Genomic DNA, 18,792 nt, shown 5'->3' with positions numbered 1-18,792 from the left:
TGGCTTGTTCTGTGTTTCAAATTCCTCAGTACATTCGGCAAAGGTGCCATTCAAAGAACATGTTGCATATTCTGAATAATTGCAACGCATTTTCTGATTGGTTGGGGTGGAGAACATGACATCGCCACCCCTCCTCTCCACCTTGTTCAATCAGAGAAGGCTTTGCATTAATTTAAAGCATTCTCTGAATTGAGCCCATGCTGAGTAGCCAACCTCCTGTTTTCAGAATGCAGAAGGCCAGCTCTTCAGTACTGGACCTGGAAGCAAGTGGAGATCACTGGAGTAGCGGTGTATACTTCAATGATTTTAAGCTTCCAGGGGCATCAGTCAGTTATGGTATACACAGTCACATTGGTTCAAGCCATATCGGGCATTCATCTATAAATAAAAAAAAAATTTTAAAAAGAATCTCACCCCATTAACCAGCTCTTGAATAAGTTCTCTTAGCTCCAGTTCCTGCTTTAGCTGCACCTGTACAAGTAATCTTACTGCACAGTCTCCCCATGTCACCACTCCACGATCCTCTTGCAGACATGTCTTTGTCACCGTCATAGCAAGAAGAAAAAGGTCTCTTAGCGGATTTCGTGCAACTTTATTTCCTGAAACTAGAAAAATAAATCCTTCAGTGAACATTATAAAAGATGTGAATGTTTTAAACAATTTGTTTTAGTGGTTAACTTATTATTTAAACACAATTATAATAATTATAATTTGATATTAGCAAATTCAAAAGAAGTTGCGCTAACATACATAATGTAGTAATAAATATTGACTGTGTACTGGTTGAAAGGACTAGTAAGTTTACAAACTAGAATTCAACACTGGAAAATTTCAGACCTTTTCTGTGCTCAGCAGTACAGTAGTTTACTAATAGTAGTAAATTACTTCAACTAAATTTACCTAATTTTCTGTAAAAATTACAGACATACTATAGAAAATTCACAATATTAGCAAATTTAACCTGGCTAACTGTACACTAACTGGTAGCAGTACACTGTTGTACCTCATCGGTGAAACATGTCTCTTACTTTCTTCTATAGGGTGTGTATGTTCCTCAGACTTGTTGTGTAACAGGTTTAATAAGGGCTCTTGCAATTCTTTATGGCTACAGCTTTGTAAGAGTTGAAATAAGAGGTCCCTTGCTGCTTCTTGTTTTCTCAGAAGAGAGAGTAGTTTATCTTCCTGTTTCATTGTAAGATAAAAAAATATATTGTCAGCAGACCTGAAATTATACTCCTGACCCCCACCCCCCCCCCACCCCCATCCCCAATACAATTATGTTTTAACCTCTCGCCAAATGTCACTCACATTCTCCTCCCATCCTTTTTGTTTTTTTTTAAACCATGTGAATTGCACTAATACATTTTTTTCCACAAAAGGGAGTTTATTGAGAAACATAGTAAAAAAAAAAAAATGACAGTTCAAGTTCAAGTCAATATACATCAAGCATAAGCATAACACAGCTCCAGACTTCAACACATAGCAGCTTAATCTCGGCCCTGATGCCCAACCTATTTTTCCCACCCCGCATCCAAGACAGGTAGAACATTGTGACCCAGCTTTCAATGAAGTATTCAATATAGCAGATACATTACATCAACAGTCTATCCAAGACCAAGTCTACTGTGGAAAGCCCTGGCGTATTCAGCCATGAGTCCAATATATCATTAAATTTACGCGGGCGCCCCCTGTGCTGGAAGATATATTTCTCCAGACGCACAGTATCCCCCTTGCAAAGCCATTCTAAGCCATTCTTTATAAGTAGGAGGTTTAACTGCCTTTTAATGTCTAAGAATACATTTGCGGGCCTGGAACCTGATTAGGTTTTTCCTCAATGGGAATGCCATCAAGGATACCCAGTAGACAAGGCCTGGGATCAATAGGGTTATTATCTGGAATACTCTATTAATAGTATTAATTACCCCAGTCCAATAAAGGTGCAGTTTTGGAAATCTCCAGAGAAGATTAATTAAGTCTCCATGGTCCCTAGAACATCTGGTACATAGTGGGTCATCTCACACTCCCAGTTTTCACAGTCTCGCCAGAGTGAGGAGTGAGGTGTAAGTAAATGTAAAGTTGGGTCAGGTGCTGGGTGACATTGAGAGAGCAGGAGTGTACTGCCTGTAGGGCTTCTTCCCACTGTTCTTCCTCAAATGCGCCTATGTCCCTCTCACGTTTGCTCATAACACCAACAGGAAAGCCTCATAAGAAGATGGATGATAACATAGAATAACAGTTTGTTATAAATCCTTAAAGTTGGGAGCCTTCAGCCACGTAATTAAAAATGAGAGACGGTGATTGTAACTATGATTCCCAGCCCATTTGGGCTTTAAAAGCATGCCGTATCTGCACATAATAAAAACACATTGTAACGGAACAGGGCACCCCGGACCGGGTACCTCCGTTGAAAGATGCTCCTAGTGCTTTCCGAGGGCTCCAAGCACTCCACCAGACACCGTAACCACTTCAGATCCCACGAACCGCCGCAGCTTGGTTAGGGTCTCGCAATCTCCTACCCACCCTAGACCTACGACAAGGCTCCAGGTTCCTGTGGGTGAACCTCTCTTTCCCCAGAGAGTGCAGCAGAACAAGCTCTACACAAGCTCTTACAAGAGCTCAGTGATTCTCTAAGGGAGTATGGAGGACCAGAGCAATCCCTTGCAGCATATCCCCCAATAAGAGACAGAACTCTAGATTGAGGTTGAATGAACTCAGCACAACTTTTTTGAACACGACTTATATACAGTTTTCACCCACAAAGTTACCACCCAGATGGACCTTGTTGAAGACTGAACATAATATTCACCATCCAATAGGAACAGAGTTTTACACTCTCATACAGTGTACAAAATATACAATGCGATACAATCCCCCCTCCCCCTTAGCATCTAATCCACATTCCTATACGTTTCTCTTAAAGCAGACAGACAGAACAAAGGTGAGCTCATTAGCACAGTTAACAATAGGTGAATGGAGCCACCTCAGACAGCCCGTCTCCTCAGAACTTCCTGGAATGACCATATTAGGAGTGGACTTCCTGTACCTTACAGTTTACAGGAATAAAGGTTTAGCTCCCAGGATAGAGGCAAGACTCCATTAGCCCCATGACTTATCCGTCTTTAAATTCCAGTGACGGTGAATACTGTCACATATCTTCCCCCCAAAGGTAGACTAATCCAGACACTAGACCTCCAATCGGTCTGTCCCTGAGTTAGTCGGGTAACATGTCCCAAAGAGTCAATCCATCATGGCAGCTTCCTTGACAAAGTTCCACATAGTTTGTAAGTTTGTCTTGGCAAGGCGCATGGAGCTCTCATAGCCGCTCAGTCTGTGAAAGTCTGGTTTGGGCAGGCCAGACTGGGCTTCTTGGGCACCCTGTGTCCCTAAAAGACACAGGGTGATTTAGACATAAGAGGAGCCTAGTAGGCTGAGAGAAGCACTTTCCAACCTTTCTAAGGTAGGCTGTGTTCCACAGGCCCTCCCAATGTCTGCACCCACCCAGTACCCCAAACAAATTGTCCGGAACAGAACGTCACTCACCCAGCCAACCTCTGCCACTCTTGTAGAACATCCCTGCCGTGGAGAAGAAGCATGAACTGGCCTTTCTCCCAGGATTCCTTTCAGCTGCTGGAGGGAGGACAGGGTGGATGGGCTTACTTCCTCATGCTTTTGGGAATCTTGGCCGACTGTCCAGCATCCTTGGGGTGTAAAAAGGAGGACTGTAGCTTTTGTGGGTGCTGGGCAGAGGTTGGTAACACACTGCCCTGTTGCCAGCTCTTCTGCTGGGTTGGGGTTGGCGATTACTACCCCCAGGACCTGGTTGGGGGTCTGCTGTAGAATGGAGGGATCGCCTACCTCCTCCTCCTGGTATTCCTGCGGGGTAGGTTGGGGATCTGGACCGGCTGTCCAGCATCCCTGTAGGTCTGGTGCAGAGACCGCGGTCCCATCTGTACCATTGGGGTCAGGGCTGTTGTCTCCCTGTGGTTGGGAAGAAGGAATAGTTTTCTCCTCTCCCTGGAAGGTACACTGCTGTTTGGAAGGAAGGACGACACCTTCGGCTCCCTGTAACTCCTGCTGTAGCTGGGGATCTGGGCCGGCTGCCCAACCTCCCTGTAGGGCCGGTAGAGAGACCTCGGTCCCATCTCCACCTGCCATCGGTGGGTCTTCACAGTACCCCCAGTCTGTACTGTCTCTCCAACTGAAGGGTTGTGGGTCTGGATCTGCCACCCAGGACTCTGATTGCAGGGTAGATTGGTGTGGAATGGAGCAGAGCAGGCGTAGGTAGTCCTGCTCCAGTTCCCACTCCATTGTGACCAGATGAATCAGGTCTGACCCCAATTCATCCGCTTTGGGGAGACCCAGTAGGGCTTCCCTGGTGTCCTGGTTTTCCCAGTGCCGAAACTCTGCTGGACATCCAAAGTCCCTCTCTTCAAAGGCCTCCCACAGCAAGCCCGGCCCACTATAGTCCTCCCCTTCCGGCATATTGTTGTCAGCCATCCAGTGGTCGTGCCGGGTGGCGTACCACTTTAGTGCCCGGTAAGCATCATCCAGCCACAACTCCTTCCAAATCAGGTTCCAGAGCTCTGTCACCCACTCATCCAGGGGTTGCTGTCCTAGGAAAGGTAACCGCAGGGCAACGTATACCTGGAACCGCTGTTCTTCGCTGGGAAGGTTCTCTCTCCGCCTCCACTGCGCATCGTCTAAGGCCTCATACCACATTTCCTTTCGAGTAAAATCTCTCCAGTCCAGTATGGCTTCCTCTGATACAGGCCCATTCTGTTGGACCAAGTGTTGCTGCAACCTCCAGAGAAACTCCTCCTCATAAGGGGACGCTGCACGGGTGTTATCTCGCTCCATAATGTTACCGGTGTCTCCGAGCTGCGCTCTAATAATAATGACAGGTTAAGGGAGATATAATCTAAGAGCTTATTTATGGTATAAATTCCCAAGTATTTAAAGGAGGAGGCTAATGGAATATTTTGTAGCATGGATACCTGGCTATTGGGAGATCCATCTATCAACATTATGGATGATTTAGTCCGATTTGTATCCAATCCTGAAAATGTTCCAAAGGTGGATATGGCTGGCATAGCTTCCCGCAAGGACTCGTAGGTATCTCCCAAGAGCAGCATGGTATCATCTGCATAAAGTATGATTTTTTCTTGAATCTCACCATATTGGAACACCTGAATATGCGGGTTACAGCGAAAAATAGCTGCCAATGGCTCAATGGCAATGGCAAAAAGGGACAGCGGACACCCTTGTTGGGTACCCCTATACAATGGAAAGGGTTGTGAAGCTCGCCTTGCCTCTCTAGTCACCGCCGCTGGGGCATTTGTACAGCAATTGAACTCATGAGAGGAACATATTGCCAAATCCAAATTTAGCCATTGTGGCCCAGAGGTATTGCCACTCAATGCTATCGAAGGCCTTATGGGCATCAAACAGCAGAAAGGCCCTGTCTCCAATATTATCAGCCAGGGATTGTAGGTTGAGAAACAGCCTGCACAAACTGATCTCAGTCAACTTCTGAGGCATAAACCCAGCCTGATCTGCATGGGTAATAGAGGTGACAGCCCCATTCAGTCTCGAAGCTTGGACTTTGGCCAAGATTTTTACATCAGTCTGTAAGAGAGAGACAGGCCTGTAGAAGCCTGGGTCAAGCAGATCTTTCCCTGGTTTCAATAGAAGAACTATGTTGGCCATAGTCATGGACTCTGGAAGGGACTTCCTCTCCCTGGCCGCATTGAGTACTTTAAGCAAGTGTGGCAGAATAACTTCCCCATACTGCATATACACTTCACTGGGGAGGCCATCATCCCCTGGCGCTTTGTGTTTAGGAAAAATACTAATGGCATTCTGCAATTCCTCTAATGTTATAGGACCATCTAGCATCTGTCTCTGTGATGCAGATAAGCTGGGCAACTCTATCCCCCTAAGGAAATCCTGTAGGTCAGTGAGGGAGCAGTCCAGTTGGAAGCAATGTAGTGTATAATAAAAGTCCACCAGTTCTTGCATGATAAGATCTGGGGTATTAACTATCCCCCCCCCCCCCCCATATGTGTGCACAGAGCTCCAATTGAGAGCAAGGTTTGCTGGGACTGTACTATTCTGGCCAGCATGTGTCCGTCTGCTCCCCTTCTTCATAAAAGGCTAATTTGCTAAAAAAAAGGTTTCTTTCAGCCCCTGATGTATTAATTCAGTCCAGGGCTTCTTGAGCTGCCACCCAGGCTTCCCTATGGGACTCTAATTGGTCATCAATAAATACCGCTTCCAGGCAACGTACCAGCTGCACTGCCTATCCCTTTTGGGCACTTGTAGCATTTTTAACAGCTTTTACCTCAGCAATTAAAATGCCTCTCAAGAAGGCTTTGAATGTATCCAAGGTAGAGGCTAAATCAGGATGATGCAAGTGATCCTGCCAAAAGGCAGACATCTGGGCCGTTATTATGAGATTAAAATAGAGACAGCCAAAAGGCATTAAGCTTCCATGGCACCTTTGGTAAGGATGTTGCAGGCCTATTGGTTAACTGTACCAGTATGGGGGGGATTGATCTGACACGCCACATACCCCGTATTGAATGTCCTTTATATAAAGCATAGTGGAGGGCATACAGAGGCACAAGACAATTCTGGAGAGGGACATATATGTCTTGGAAATACAGTAAAATTGTTTTAGCTGAGGGTTGCAGCAGCACCATGGATCTGCCCAGCCGCCTCCTCAACAAATTTCAATAGTGCCGTCCTGCAAATGCTACAACCAGCTGACGGAGGGGTGGGGTGCTTATCTGATAGTGGATTTATACAACAGTTTAGATCACCTACCAATATAAGAAGAATATCTGGGCTGCCCAGCTGGTACATCAAAATAGTTCTCAACATTGTGGTATTAAAAGGTGGTGGTACATATACAGCAATAAGTATACATTTCAATTGGAACAATTGACAGCTCACAATAACATAATGACCTTCAATATCTATTAGTTTATCAACCTTTATCGATCTTTACGGATAGTCTACAGACGGGAATGGTGCCAGCTGATTGGAAAAAAGCCAAAGTGGTACCAATATTTAAAAAAAGGCCAAGATATATCCCGGGTAACTATAGACCGGTCAGCCGAACATCAGTAGTCTGCAAGATTTTGGAGGGGATGTTAAGGGACTATATACAAGACTTTAGTAATGAAAATGGTATTATTAGTAGTAATCAGCATGGATTCATGAAAAATCGTTCTTGCCAGACCAATCTATTAACCTTCTACGATGAAGTGAGTTGCCATCTAGATAAAGGAAGGCCTGTGGATGTGGTTTATCAGGACTTTGCAGAGGCATTTGACAGAGTTCCCCACAAACGCTTACTGTACAAACTAAGGTACGTAGGTTTGGAGCATAGGGTGGGTACCTAGACAGAAAACTGGCTCCAGGGGCGAGTCCAGAGGATAAATGGGGAGTACTCGGATTGGGCAGGTGTGGAAAGTGGGGTCCCCCAAGGATCTGTCCTGGGACCAATCCTGTTTAATTTATTCATAAATGATCTAGAGGAGGGGATATCTAGCACAATCTCAGTATTTGCGGATGATACTAAACTAAGCAGGGCAATAACTTCTATGCAGGATGTGGAAACCTTACAAGCAGACCTGAACAAAATAATGGGGTGGGCAACTACATGGCAGATGAGGTTTAATGTTGAAAACTGTAAGGTAATGAACTTGGGTGTCAGAAACACAAACGCAAGCTACTCCCTGGGGGGGGGGGGGGGGGGGAACCTCTGGGTGAATGTAAGATAGAAAAGGACCTGGGGGTCCTAGTGGACAATACGCTTGGCAGTGGCATGCAATGTCAAGCCGCTGCAAGCAAAGCCAACAGAATTTTGGCATATATATAAAAGGGAATTCACTCCAGAAATAAAGAGATTATTCTCCCACTTTACAAGACTCTGGTCCGGCCACATTTGGAGTATGCCGTACAGTTCTGGGCACCGGTCCTCAGAAAGGATGTGCTAGAACTGGAGAGAGTCCAGAGAAGGGCAACAAAAGTAATTAGGGAAATGGAGGACATCAGCTATGAGGAAAGTCTACAGGCATTGAACTTATTCTCTCTGAAGAAGAGACGCTTGAGAGGGGATATGATATCAATGTACAAATACTGTACTGGTGACGCTAGCAAAAGGAACAAACTTTTCACAGAAGGGGAATACAATAAGACATGTGGCCACTCACTAAAACTAGAGGAAAAATGGTTTAACCTTAAAATACGTAAGGGGTTCTTTACTGTCAGAGCAGTACGGATGTGGAATTCTCTTCCACAAGCAGTGGTATCAGCAGGGAACATCGATAGTTTCAAAAGATTATTAGATGGGCACCTTAAAGACCACAAAATAAAGGGGTATACAGAATACGGTAAACAGCAAACACACACACACACACACACATCATAGGTTGAACTGGATGGACTGATGTCTTTTTTCAACCTCACTAACTATGTAACTATGTAACTAACAGAATACTCTGATTACTTACATTAGGAATGTTTACCTACTGAATTATAGCTGGCACATGTCAAAATTATGTGAAAAAATGGTCTTACCTCTATGGACATTTTTTGCAAGTTAGGTTTCTCCAGCTTGGATTTTATCCTTTGGCGTGTAGTCAGTCGAATATGGGCAAGTTCTTCATAACAAGCCCCTGGACACATAGGAGTCCCATCCCAGAACCTATGATTTAAATGAGGAGGTGACTGGTTCTAAATTTGTTTCTTTCCTATGCACAGAAATGACATAATTCTGAGAATATATCTTCAGACACATAGGGATGACTACAGCTCTAGCTTTTTGGATCCCACTGTAGCATATGGAAAGTATTGTTTGTTTCAGCAATTTTAGCATTCTAGCACGACAGAGCTCTACGAACTTAAGATTAGTTCCTTGACAATTAAAGTTCTTTTGGTATCTCATTCTTAGTATTTAAGGCAGGACAACTTGCAAAGGTCCATGTGTTACTTTCCCAATCAGTCACTCACTCTCACCACCTCCATTGTGGGGTACTGCAGCAGTCTGCTTTCTCTAAGTCCATGTAGAACCCCATTGCAGCCAGTATCAAGGGTTTTTTCCAGGAAGGGAGATCCTTGCAGTGGTCCAGATCCTTAGGCCCTAAGGCCTAGGAACCAGACATTTGTTACACTTGCATCCTCACAGGATAAATGCACAGGAGGGAAGACCATGTGCCTGGAAGTGTCTCATTTTAATGACACACTCAGCATGCATCAGAAGGCCACAAGCATACTGCTTGGCCAGTTATTTAACCACTTGGCGCCTGAACTATAGCCAAAAGCTCTACAGACCTAAAATGCCAGGAGGGCATAAATGGACATCTTCCCATTCTCGCACAGCCTGCGTGCCCCCTGCAGGTGGCACGCTCTGTGATCACAGAGTCCTTGGTCCTCGGCTGATCACAGAGCAGGGTGTAAAGGGCCAATCACAGCCGGTCCTTTACCACACGACCAGCTGTCAGCCAATGACAGCTGATCAGGGAAGTAAACAAAAGCTGGATACCAAAAGAAAGCCATTAACCAACTTTGGATACCAAAGAAAACCATTAACCAACTTCTGTTAGAGGGACAATGCTCACCAGGTCTGCTAATCAGTGCCCTCCAGTGCCACCTATCAGAGCCCATCAGTACTGCTGATCAGTGCCCACCGGTGCCACTTATCAGTGCCCATCAGTGCTGCCAATTAGTGCCTCATCATCAGTGCCCATCAGTGCAGCCTCATCAGTACCTCCTGATAAGTGCCCACCAGTGCTGCCTCATTAGTGCCTATCAGTGCCACCTATAAGCGCCCATCAGTTCTGCCTCATCAGTGCCCATCAGTGCAGCCTATCAGTGTCCATTAGTGCAGGCTATCATCGCCCATCACTGCCACCTCATAAGTGCCCATCAATGAAGGAGAAAAATTACCTGTTTCAAAATTTTATAACAAAATATGAAAAATGTTTTGTTTTTCAAAAAATTTAGTCTTATTTTGTTTGTTTAGCAAAAATTGAAAAACCCAGTGGATACACCACAAAAAGAAAGCTCCATTTGTGTGAAAAAAATGATAAAAATCAACCTGGTGGGTACTATTCTACACATTTTTTGGGAATGCTCCAAACTGAGGACGTTCTGGGGGCGCATTTATGGTATGGAAAGGCGAATTACTGGTCTTGTGGTACATCCATCCCCTATGCATGCTCTCTTGAGTCAGCGCATTCCTAACATTCCCAAACACACCCAGGCCCTCGTTTTCTACATTTTCCTCGGTGCCAAAATGGCGATAGCCAGGCATTGGAAAAAGCCTTCTGTGCCGCTCTATTTGGCTAAGCGTAAGATCTCATGGATAATGGCGCAGGAGAAGATGTATAGCAGTCTTGATGACTCCAGAACGAAATTTGAATGAATCTGGGAACCCTGGGCGGCCTACGTTCATATTACCATTTAGCCGAGGTGGGATCGCTGGAGCCCTCTACCCCCTCTTGCTCTTCCTCCTGTTATCTTTTCTCTGTCCTTGCTGCTAGTCAGCCTCCTTTTCTGTCCCCTCTACCCTCTTCTTTTTCTTTCTTTTCCCTTTTCTTGCTCTCATATTGGTATTGCTGTACTTCTAATGTTTTCTTAATGACTATACCTGGTGGGGTCTCTAGGTTCGGAACCGGAGTCCCTGCCGATTACTTGGGATGGGTTTTTGAATTGTTAGAATTTTCTCTTTTACTATTTATACTTAAGATATGGAATACGGGTCCCTTCCTAGGTTAGCTTAGGACTGGGTATAACGTACCTCTATCCAGTTCTCCTCTGGAGTTCCCGTGTTTGGGATACCACATGGTTCACTAATAGAGGTTGGGTGCACTTCCTCCGGGACACAGTTTGCTAACTTTTGGGGTGTCTCGAGGGTGGTGCCCTACCGTGGTGGGGGTCGCTCCCGTCGCCTATTAGCGGGTACCCTCTTTTTTTTTACTTTTTTAGGCTTTTCTGGATCGAGGTATGGTTCCATTTGCTCTGACTCGCTACTGGATACTATATACAAGCATAGTTTGCTACATACCCACCACACTATACTGTACTACCTGTCTCAAGTAACATTTGTATTGAATCAGTTTTCATTTCTGTACCATTTTTGCATTTGTCTGTACTTGTTATTCTTGAATAAAAATTTATTGAAATAAAATTAAAAAAAAAAAAATGATAAAAAATTTAATATGGGTACAGTGTTGCATATGAGAGCGCTGAAAGCTGAAAATCGGCCTGGGCAGGAAGGGGCTATAAGTGCCCGGTAAGCAAGTGGTTAACATCCTTACCTCCAATTGATATCTCTAGCAGATCCCACTGGGGAATACTCACAAAGCAAGTGATAAGATAATATACTCCATGATTAAAAAACAGACACAGCTAAGCTGGCTAAAGCTCTCTACAAGATCACAAAATGTAAAAAAAATGTGAAAAATGCCACATCCCTACAATAGCATTACTTCAGCACTGAAATAATAATAAACCATTGTTTCTGGAACTATAAAGAATCTATATATTACTGCAACAGAACAACGAATGTAAAAAAAACACAATATAAGGGAGTTATAGAGGTATATCCACTGCAATACGCATACAGTAGTACCAAGAATCATATTTTACCTGTTTTCCCAGTGTGGTTCCACCACAAGCACTGCAGCTCTAAAGTTGCTTTCCATTTTCACTCTGTTTGTCTGGGCAAACAGAAGAAAGTATTGATGTTCAGGGGGACTTGGACTGCTGTAGAGCAATAAAAGGGATAACTAATCAAAAGTCAAATGGAGAAAAACATCCAAAAGTAAAGAACATGTGAAGAACAAACACTATTATACTAGTTATACAGTATATGCTAGGCATGTTGAATTTTTGCTGAGCCCAATACATCTATGCATCATCTTTGGAACATATTAAATTCTCTGAATTTTTCTAAATACAGAATGCACATTTTTCTTAATTTGTATTATTTCTGTAGTTTTCCTCTTGTACCAAATTTTCAGACCTATCCTTTCTCTTTACACACTTTCTGCCACCAACACATCTTGTTCTATTTAATCCACTGACCCTCCTTCTTCAGCAGCCACAGTCATCCGTTCCAGTTCTAGTCTTCTTTGAAGCTCTTTAAGTCCCTGGACTGCAGGCCAAATCTGTGATACCTCTTCGCAGTTACAGTTGCTGTCTTCCTCTCTATAAATTACAGATATCTTGTTTTTTTATCTGAATAAACAATGGTATTCCATCAGTACTTTTTTTCAAAAATGTTGTGCCACTGTAGAATTTAGAAAGCAAATTTGATGAATGTCTATTAGTGTGAACATACTATATCTACAGGTGCATCTCAAAAATTATATTATCATCAAAAAGCTAAGTTATTTCAGTAGTTAAATTCAAAAAGTCAAACTCATATATTTTATATAGATGCGTTACACACAGAGCAATATGTTTCAAGCAATTCTTTCTTTTAATTTTGATGATTATGGTTTACATCTAGTAAAAAACCAAATTCAGTATCTCAGAAGATTAGAATGTTACATAAGACCAATATAAAAAATGATTTTTAATACAAAAATGTTGGCTTACTGTAAAGTACATCCATGTACAGTATCGTATGCATTCAATGCTTGGTCGGCCTCCTTTTACATGAATTACTGCATCAATGAGGTGTGGCATGGAGGCGATGAGCCTGTGGCACTGCTGAGGTGTTATGGAAGCCCAGGTTGCTTTGATAGCGGCCTTCGGCTCGTCTGCATTGTTCAGTCTGGTGTCTCTCATCTTCCTCTTGACAACAGGTGAGTTTGCTGGCCAATCAATTACAGTGATACCGTGATCATTAAACCAGGTATTGGTACTTTTGGCAGTGTGGGCAGGTGCCAAGTCCTGCTGGAAAATTAAATTAGCATCTCCATAAAGCTGGTCAGCAGAGGGAAACATGAAGTGCTTTAGAATTTCCTGGTAGAGGGCTGCGCATCATGCAACATTTTCCACAGTCAGTGATGATTTGGGGAGCCATGTCACCTGCTGGTGTTGGTCAACTGCATTCATCAAGTCCAAAGTCAGCGCAGCTCTCTACCAGGAAATTCTAGAGCACTTCATGCTTCCTTCTGCTGACCAGCTTTATGCAAATGCTGATTGTCATTATCCAGCAGGACTTGGCGCCTGCCCACACTGCCAAAAGTACCAATATGCGGTTTAATGATTATGGTATTACTGTGCTTGATTGACCAGCAAACTCGCCTGACCTACACGCCATAGAGAATCCATGGGGTATTGTCAAGAGGAAGATGAAAGACACCAGACCCAGCAATGCAAATGAGCTAAAGGTAGTTATCAAAGCAACCTGGGCTTCCATAACACCTCAGCAGTGCCACAGGCTGATCGCCTCCATGCCACACCACATTGATGCAGTAATTCATGCAAAAGGAGCCTCAACCAAGTATTGAGTGCATGCTATACTGTACATAGACATACTTTTCAGTAAACCAACATTTCTGTATTAAAAATCCTTTTGTTTGGTATTGGTCTTATGTAATATTCAAATTTTCTGAGATATTGAATCTTGGGTTTCCACTAGCTGTAAGCCATAATCTTTAAAAGTAATACAAAGAAATACTTGAAATATATCACTCTGTGTATAACACATCCATACAAAATATATGAGTTTTATCTTTTTGAATTGAATTACTGAAATAAGTTAATTTTTTGATGATATTCCAATTTTATGAGATGCACCTGTATATATTTTTTCACTTTTCTTTTTATTGTCCATCTATTATCCATGCCTCCTAACTTCCATCTACAGATACAAGAATTTGAGTCTAAGCTCCTACCTTTGCAACTCAAGCATGTCATAGCTCATCAAGTCTGAGCTGGGAACTAAAGTTAAAGTTCCAATTGCAGCCTTGCCCCATGACAACCATAGTACTGCAGATTACTATATGTTCCATATAAACACCTGTGTAATAAGAGTAGAATGTGTGGAATTCTCTTTAGTTTGCTCACGTGTCACTATGTTTTATAAATAATTAGTACACTGTCCTCTGTCTTTTATATTCCGCTTACCTAAAGTTGTGTGTTGCCCCAGGGAGTTGGGATAATACCAGTTCACTTCCTTTCTCCAAACCAAACTGTGCCAGCATTTTAAACTCATTCAAATTCCTCTCCTTCTGTCCAGCATCCATTGAAGCCCAGACCTGTGCTCCTGGAAATGATAGCACGTACTTAATTAAATTATAGCAGGTACTGATGCCTGTAAGCACTACATGAGGTGATGAGTGATGTGCTACAATACTATTCAATGTACAAAATCAACGTACCATAATGAGCCTGTAACATGTCACAAAACAGCTTCTCACGTAATACTGCATATTTAAGCTCTACTGCTTCAGTCAAGTCATCTTGATTAATGGTGTGGCGCCTCCTTTCATTATCAGTTTCCTCTGCAGCTCTAATTAAGTCTACTAGACCTCCAGAATCCCATCTGTCAAAGAAAAAGAGATCTCAGTATCAGATAATTACAATTTTTAACAAAGTTTGGAAGAGTTAACATTTGTTTTGTTATTTCAGTCTGTAGCCCCACTGAGGAGATTTTCTTTCACATCACAAACCTGTCATGCCCATGTAGCACACTCTGTAAAGAGCTGTTGGTAGTCTGGGCCTATTTCCTTCCGTTCGTGCACACACAGCCAATCTGGCCCAAAATACAGTCTAGAGTTTTTTGTTTTTGTGTTTTTATTGGAAAACTATGAACTTGGATGGGAGATAGGGAGCATGGGATACCCTGTAACTGTAGAACTTGAACTTAAACAACTTGAGGACTGTTAAATTTCTGGCTGCTCATGCCCAACACTTAAAATCTGTACAACTCCAGCTCCACTTGTACAACACTCGAAAATAGTACTGGCACAACTTATGGCTGTACTTCTCCCAGAAAAAAAGAAAATCCCAAATAATCTCTATGCTGCCTGTTACCTATCCTCTTCCAGAGACTACAGCACCACACAGTCACTCTTGCAGCACTCGGGTCTTGTACTTAATCAGTTGCCTCCTGTCGATATCCACCATGCTCTTTCCCCATGAGGGAGATGAAGACTCACTAATGCCTCGTTTCCACTGAGTGGTACGGTACGGTACGGTTCGGTTCGGTTCAGTACAGTACGGTACACATTGCGTTTCCACTGCCAATAGTACGCTTTCATGATAGGCGTGGTGTAGCAGGAAAGTTGTGATAGAGGATTCTCTGTCAACCAATCAAAGTTCTGCAGAGTGTAGCTCCACCCTGTTGGTATGGGTCTAATGTGCTTGGTACCCCAACGAAAGGGTACCAAAAAAGTGGTACGGTACGGTTTGGAATTAGGGTACCATTCATAATGGAAAACGGCATAAATAGCGTACCGTACCGAACCGAACCGTACCAGAAAGCTCAGTGGAAACGAGCCATAAGTATCTGGACAACTTGGGCTCTCTCCCACGGCTTCCTTTTTTGGCTTTCCTCCCATGAGCTTTTCCTGACCCCTTGGATTCCTGGGATGCTCTGCAAATGGGTCCCCCCAGCTAAGCCTACCTAGGACCTCAGCATCTTTAAAATGGCTTCTGACCAAGAGGGCAAGGCCTCTCAGCAGGCTGGACCCTGGAATGGTGCCTCACACCAGCATGCTGCTAGCTCCCTTTTTAACACACGTTTAGGGCTCTTCCTCCACCATCTGGGCACACCTTCCTAGGAATTGGTGGAAGTCCCCTAAATATTCAGACTGCAGTCTCTGTTCTCCCTCAGTATGTTCTGGAAAACTCCAAAATACAAGGGAAAGTAGCAGAGCAGCAGCCTGTAAAAACCTGAGCAGCCCTAACCAATCAACCCCTGATCCCCTGATTAGGTGAAGTCAAACCAAATTTACCTAGCAGCCTTCCCTAAACCTAAGAAGGGGCTACACCCACAGAAGAAATAAGATGAACGGTGGTCACAGGAACAAGAAGGCACAGACAGTTAAAAAAAACTATTTCCGAAGCACTATCTCTCCCCCACTCTATGAAACATGTTTTTGTCTTTGTTTCCATTGAAGAAATATTTGACAGAAATAAGGGTAAATCTTCCCATCAAGGACCTAAACAGCAATAAAAAAAATCATGCAACCCTTCCAAACTCTATTCAGATCAAAATAAAACATTTTGATGGGGGTTGGGCCTAAAGAAGTAGGTCCACTTTTGTTGAGAAAAAAAAAAAAACACTCCCCTCTGGGTGATTTATTTACATTGCAGGAATTTTAACAAACTTTGTAGCAGATTCCTACACTTTGTTGCTCTGAAGAAATAGCAGTTTGTTTCATTATGTCCTTTGCAGACTGATTCTGAATAGGAGGCACTGGTTCATTATAATCAGCTGGTGCACTCTCAGTGTTCAAATGAAAAAATTACTGTAAATTGGAACTGAAGCCAATCAGGAAAGAGCTGGCACTGTCACATGACAGTATCAGAACTTCCTAATTGGCTTCAGCTTCAGAATTTGGAATGGTTATAAGTTACAGTGACAGACTACACTTACTAAACTGCTGACTGGCTGCTGATTAATTCATATACTGTAAGCGGTCATTTCTTCTGCCCTGCACCTGCTGTGCAGAATTGTGATGGTGGGCAAGGAAGTGTTGCTGGATACTGCTCAGATTGATGGGAGGGTATGCAAAAAGTACATTTTTATGACTGTTTAGATTAGGATAATATTAAAACTCTTAAGATGATGTTAATGGAATACCAGAGGACACATGTGTATTTGATCCCCCCGTTTAGTGATCAGTAACATATAATTGTTTATCTGCAGACAAAATGGAATCAAAAACGTGACTGCCAGTCCACATATAGGCGCTTCGGATCTCAGGCAGAATTGCCACGATTCTGCCCGCGATGCCGAACCATTGCAAGTTGCAGGATGCCCGAGCGATTCCCGTGACTTGCTATAGCACCCCAAACATGGCGCGATTTTGCTTCAATTGTCGCCTGACGAATCGTGGTAAAATAGCGCAAACAGAATTGCAGGACCCCTGATGCCCAAAAGAAGTTCTTGAACTTCTATTGGGCGTCAGGTGTCCCACAATTCTGTTTGCATGATTTTACCGTGATTTGTCGGGTGACAATCGTGGCAGAATCGCGCCGGATTTGGGATGACATTGCAAGTCATGGAAATCGCTCGGGCGTCCCGCGACTTGCAATATTTGGGAATCGCGGGCAGAATTGCGGCAATTCTGCCCGCGATCTGAAATGCCTATATGTGAACGGAGCCTTATATGCTGAATTTAGCAACAGGATAGGTTTTTTTTTATTTACTTACTGCATCTTTAGCCTCATCTTCTCTTTTTTTAAGTCTTCCTGATACTGCACTTGATCAAGCTTGTGGAAAAAATGCAATTACATTTAAGTCTTAAACAAGTATTGGGAAGATCAATTAGTTGATGCAATCACAGATGTGTCAATAAAATTGAGGAATCTTGCAAAAATAATATTAATGCAAAAACAAGTGGTTTATCTCTTATAGTTTAAAGTGTTACTAAACCCAGGAGCCTGCATTCACTACATCTGTTCTCCCACAGTACACAGAACATGGAAATGCAAATATTTTAGTAAATATAAACTGCTAAATACCTTTTCTCATTAGCAGTTAGAGAAGCCTTGTGACTTCTATGAATGTCTGTTTAATGCTTGTAGGAGGAGTTTTCGTTCTCTCCTGATTGTCCTATGAGGCTGCGGGGCCCCTGACCATCTGTTTGGACAGTGCTGATTGGCCCTGTGCTGATCATATGCACTCTCCCAAGAAAAAAAGAACCTCTCTATAAATACACAACAAACTGAGCATGTGCAGCTTGCTCCTGAGGTTCTGTACTATCAGGAGATGGTTTGGGACAGTGGAAGAAGGGGAGGATCAGAGAAGACAGGATCAAACAGCCTTTTACACAATACGGAGGATTAGCCCCTTAAGTTCCACAGTGAGTATAACAAGCATGCTTTACTGCATATACAGACTGAATTTACTGTAGTGGGTTTAGCAACACTTTAAGTAAAAGTTAATGGTAGAGCTAGTTATATAACCCATATCAAAGAAGAACTCTCACTTCAAAGTGACCTCATATCTAGACTTTTAAACCAAGTAGAAACATGGGGCAAACACTACATGTACCTTGTCCCCTGAAGAACAGAACAATGAAAATCTCTTCTTTAAGGTCAGGAAAATACTGTTTAACTGCCTAAGCCCATCCTGCTTTACCTTTGCTAGAAAGCAGTGGAAACCTTTCTAGGCCTGTACCTGCTCCCACCATTGCATCCTCTTGACTGACACATAATGTGAGGAAAGCTTCTACTGGATTTTGGAAGCAGAGCTTTTTTTTTTCCTTAGTCACATCTGTTTAGCTATTCCATGCTGAGAATAAGGTGCGGTTAATCACAAGTCTTAAATTGCTTTTAATTCTTTCTAATTCTTCTACATGTGTAATGGTTAGAGTCACACCGACACATTCAGGGCCGGAGCTACCACTAGGCAAACTAGGCAGCCTCCTAGGGCGCAGCCACAGCCTCTGGTTTGCAAAAAACAAGGGGAAAAGCACCTCCAAGTGTAAACTGTAATATTCTTTTATTTATCAAAAGATGCCAAATGGCAATTCACATAACAAGGTAGATGATAGGCTCATCAGAAAGGTATAGGTCCAGGACGCTGTGCAGAATTACCCCCCGAGGAGCCACCAGGGTCTGCTGCCACACGGCAGAGTGTTTAGTAAAGCTATC

At 43.2% G+C, this 18,792-nt stretch overlaps 1 protein-coding gene across 1 annotated transcript in view; it reads right to left on the bottom strand.

The window, feature by feature from the left end:
- LOC309552567 (uncharacterized protein) overlaps positions 1-18,792 on the bottom strand; it is a 113,776-nt gene that overhangs the window by 70,217 nt on the left and 24,767 nt on the right. The window contains exons 6-13 of the mRNA XM_082253517.1: positions 17,348-17,406; positions 14,346-14,509; positions 14,092-14,230; positions 12,097-12,219; positions 11,659-11,775; positions 8,587-8,713; positions 1,029-1,182; positions 415-605 (exon numbers count right to left, since the gene is read on the bottom strand). Of these exons, the coding sequence (XP_082109643.1) occupies positions 415-605; positions 1,029-1,182; positions 8,587-8,713; positions 11,659-11,775; positions 12,097-12,219; positions 14,092-14,230; positions 14,346-14,509; positions 17,348-17,406 (1,074 nt within the window). The remainder of the gene's footprint in view (positions 1-414; positions 606-1,028; positions 1,183-8,586; positions 8,714-11,658; positions 11,776-12,096; positions 12,220-14,091; positions 14,231-14,345; positions 14,510-17,347; positions 17,407-18,792) is intronic.

This window comes from Pelophylax lessonae (genome assembly GCF_965119305.1).
Source record: "Pelophylax lessonae genome assembly, chromosome: 4".
Classification (NCBI taxonomy): Eukaryota; Metazoa; Chordata; class Amphibia; order Anura; family Ranidae; genus Pelophylax; species Pelophylax lessonae.
Note: the sequence above shows the minus strand (reverse complement) of the source record. Positions and strands in the feature narration are given on the sequence as shown.